This window comes from Colias eurytheme, chromosome 11 (genome assembly GCF_061535395.1).
Source record: "Colias eurytheme isolate Ceu_HAF_F1 chromosome 11, ilColEury1 Martin Lab GWU primary, whole genome shotgun sequence".
In the NCBI taxonomy this organism is placed as follows: domain Eukaryota; kingdom Metazoa; phylum Arthropoda; class Insecta; order Lepidoptera; family Pieridae; genus Colias; species Colias eurytheme.
Window position 1 is genome coordinate 10,940,797 of NC_142990.1, and position 3,203 is coordinate 10,943,999.

Sequence of the window (3,203 nt, forward strand, 5' to 3'; positions counted from 1 at the left end):
TTGATAATTTAGATAATCTAGCAGTTCGTTAAGCTAATTGGTCCATATTTCATCGCAATCACATCGGATCTCGCATTTATCCCTAGTATTAATGAAATTCCATTATTGCCAATATTTGTTTTCAGAGATAAGCTTAGCTTAGGCTATAAAATTGATTGTTCATTTGTTTACTTTTTATGTTATGGAAAGCGTGTTTTGTTGGTGCTAGTACATTGAATGCTATATTAGGGTATTTTTGTAAATGAGTTAAAGAATACCTACAATGTATATTATCTAAGTTCACAGTAACGAACAAATTATCTGCCTGCCTAATGTGCCATAATTAGAACATTTTAGTTTAACAGTATACACGTATAACGTTGTAGTATACCATATTGTGTAACAAAAAATAAGCAGTTTTTTAACATGGTCATTTGACACATGTCTAGGGTGCTCGCTCCCCTCAGAGGTAACACCAGTGCTTATGTTAAGGACTCATACCATTTTGTTGAGATATTAAAAGATCTAAATATCGCAAACAATGAGACTATGGTTAGCTTTGATGTGCAGTCTCTTTTTACTAATCTCCCGGTGACTGATTGCATCAATATTGTTAAGAAAAGGTTAGGGGAACACAATATGCCATTAGAATATGCAGAGATCTTAGAACATTGCCTTACATCTGGCTATTTATTGTGGAATGGTGAATTTTACATGCAGGTTGATGGGGTGGCCATGGGCTCTCCAGTATCACCCGTTGTCGCTGATATTTTTATGGAAGACTTCGAGGAGAGAGCCTTGGCCACAGCACCAGTCAAACCGAGACTTTACAAACGCTATGTAGATGACACCTTCACAATACTCCCTACTGAACATATACCTGCATTTTTAGATCATCTTAACTCCATACACAAAAACATCCAATTTACTATGGAGTTAGAAACTAACAACCGTCTAGCCTTTCTTGACATTTTAATTATGAGGGGACGGGATGGCATGCTCAACCATACAGTGTATAGGAAAGCCACTCATACTGATAGGTACCTCAATGGTGAATCTCACCACCACCCTTGCCAACTAGCTTCTGTCGGTAAATCTTTGTTTCAGAGAGCCCGCCACCTCTGTGATGCTGCCCACCTCAGCGGGGAACTGCAGCATGTCAAGCGAGTACTACGTAGCAACAAGCTGCCGGCGCCTCCACAGCATCACAGGAGTCGAACGAAGCCACACACAGTTGAAAGACAACCGGCCTACCTACCATATGTGAAGGGAGTTACTGACAGAATTGGAAGAATCCTAAGACGAGCTTCAATTAAAACTATATATAAGCCGCACAAGAAGATAAACCAATTCTTGAGACCAATTAAAAGTAATATTCCTCTACAAGAAGCAGGCGTGTACAAGTTAGACTGTGACTGTGGACTCTCATACATCGGCCAAACAAAAAGAAGCATTGCCAACCGACTGAAGGAGCACATTGCGGATATCAAGCATCGGCGTCACAAGAAGTCTGCGGTATGTGAACACACACTGGACAACAACCACTTCATAAGATTCGACCAACCACAAATCCTTGCCAGAGAAAATAAATTTTTTCCAAGACTGGTGCGCGAGGCTATTGAAATTAAAAAACACCCAAATTTCAATAGAGAAGATGGTTTGAAACTTTCTAACACCTGGGATCCTGTTATTAAGAATTTAAAACCCCATGTCAAACATACCAAAAGACTAGAAGACACGATCAGCCAATACTGCCAACATCCGGAAAAATACTCCACATACCAACTACGGAGGAATAGGTGGAGGTAGTTTACAAACAGCAATTTTTGAATGACCGTCAAGACGTATAACATCTCAGTCTCCCCGTGACCACGCTCGCTGTAAAGTGTTCGAAACGTCGGGAAAATAATAGAATGAATAAATCGCGTTTAAAATCCGTTAAAAAGTCTTTAATTTCTAAATGGTCATTTAAGATAAATATTCAAAGCATTCAGTTAAAAGAACAGTAATCAAATTGTAATTCTCGGAAAAGTTGCTATAAAATTATTAACGCAAAAATCCTTGACGTAATTACATAATTCGGTACAGTCATCTGCTTAATTACTTAATTTTTATAAAAAATAACATTAGCGATATCAAAGTGAGAGACTGATGAAGATTGATGAAAGAGGCAAAAGCCTTATACTAAAACCTTTGCCAACATTTTAATACCGGGTTACGTGACAAATGATTTTTTTGAGTAAAGGTTGTAGCTTGAGATTTTGGCGCTTAGTGTATTCCAAAGTCCTGATATACGGGTTTCTGTTAAATTATGTATTAACAATCGGAACAATGTAGTACCAAACTTATTAGTAGGTGTAGATAAGTATATTGTATTTTGTGGTAAACATTAAAAATATGTAATGACGATTCAAAAGCGCTTCTAGAAGTCTAATTGAATAAATAAATGTTTAAGTTTGAGTTTTGGATATAAAATATTTGTTCGATTAAGAATAAGTTAATAAATTTATCTGCCGTTACAAAAAAAAGGCAAAGATAGGAAAGGTTTTCAGATTTAACTCGCTATATTACGTATTTTACTATTATTATGTCTGTACAATACTCTAAATCTGAACAAACACTCCATTCACAACAAGAAATAAACACACAGTTCCAAAAATAAACCCCTAATCCGTATTTTATCATACAAATAGCTTAGAAAGCGAAGATAAATATATTTTCTCTTGTTTACCCTCTATTCAAATATCTGAACTTTTCTATCGAGTCCTGTGTAAACAGCTTACGTAAGATTTTGGCAAGGTCTGCGATTTAGTCTAGTCCTAGGGAATGATAATTTTTGTTTGTGAAATTCTATGATTTTTTCATAATGGGAGATTTATGATAAATTATGCAATTTGAAAGTTTGATTAGATTTTTTTGTTGATGTTTATAAGTTTTAATATTTTTTCGATCTAGTATTATTATTTATTTGATAGACTTTTACACACAGTGAATGAGGTAATAATGTAATTGTGCTTATTTTACTATAGAGATACTTAATGCGAATACTATAATTTATTTAATTGTAAGCAAAATTAAATAGCAGCAATACAACTTTTATAATAAAAGTGTTTTACAAAACCTCATTCAAATAAAAAATACTAATCCCGTGAATAGTCCGCAATCCCTTATTATATGGAAATCAGCCTCGTTTCATATGGGAAAATGCAGTTGCATTGTGAGCT

The 3,203-nt window shown here is 35.2% G+C and overlaps 1 protein-coding gene across 1 annotated transcript; it reads left to right on the top strand.

Annotated features, from left to right (window-relative positions):
- The first annotated feature begins 420 nt into the window (after positions 1 to 420).
- LOC149904867 (uncharacterized) lies at positions 421 to 1,924 on the top strand. Its single transcript, XM_090107386.1, has one exon. It carries the CDS (start codon positions 421 to 423, stop codon positions 1,786 to 1,788), a length of 1,368 nt encoding a protein of 455 aa, XP_089963512.1. The 3' UTR covers positions 1,789 to 1,924.
- Positions 1,925 to 3,203: the final 1,279 nt, after the last annotated feature.

Coding starts and splice junctions, on each gene's coding strand:
- LOC149904867 (XM_090107386.1), top strand. CDS start 421: ATGTCTAGGGTGCTCGCTCCCCTCAGAGGTAACACCAGTGCTTATGTT.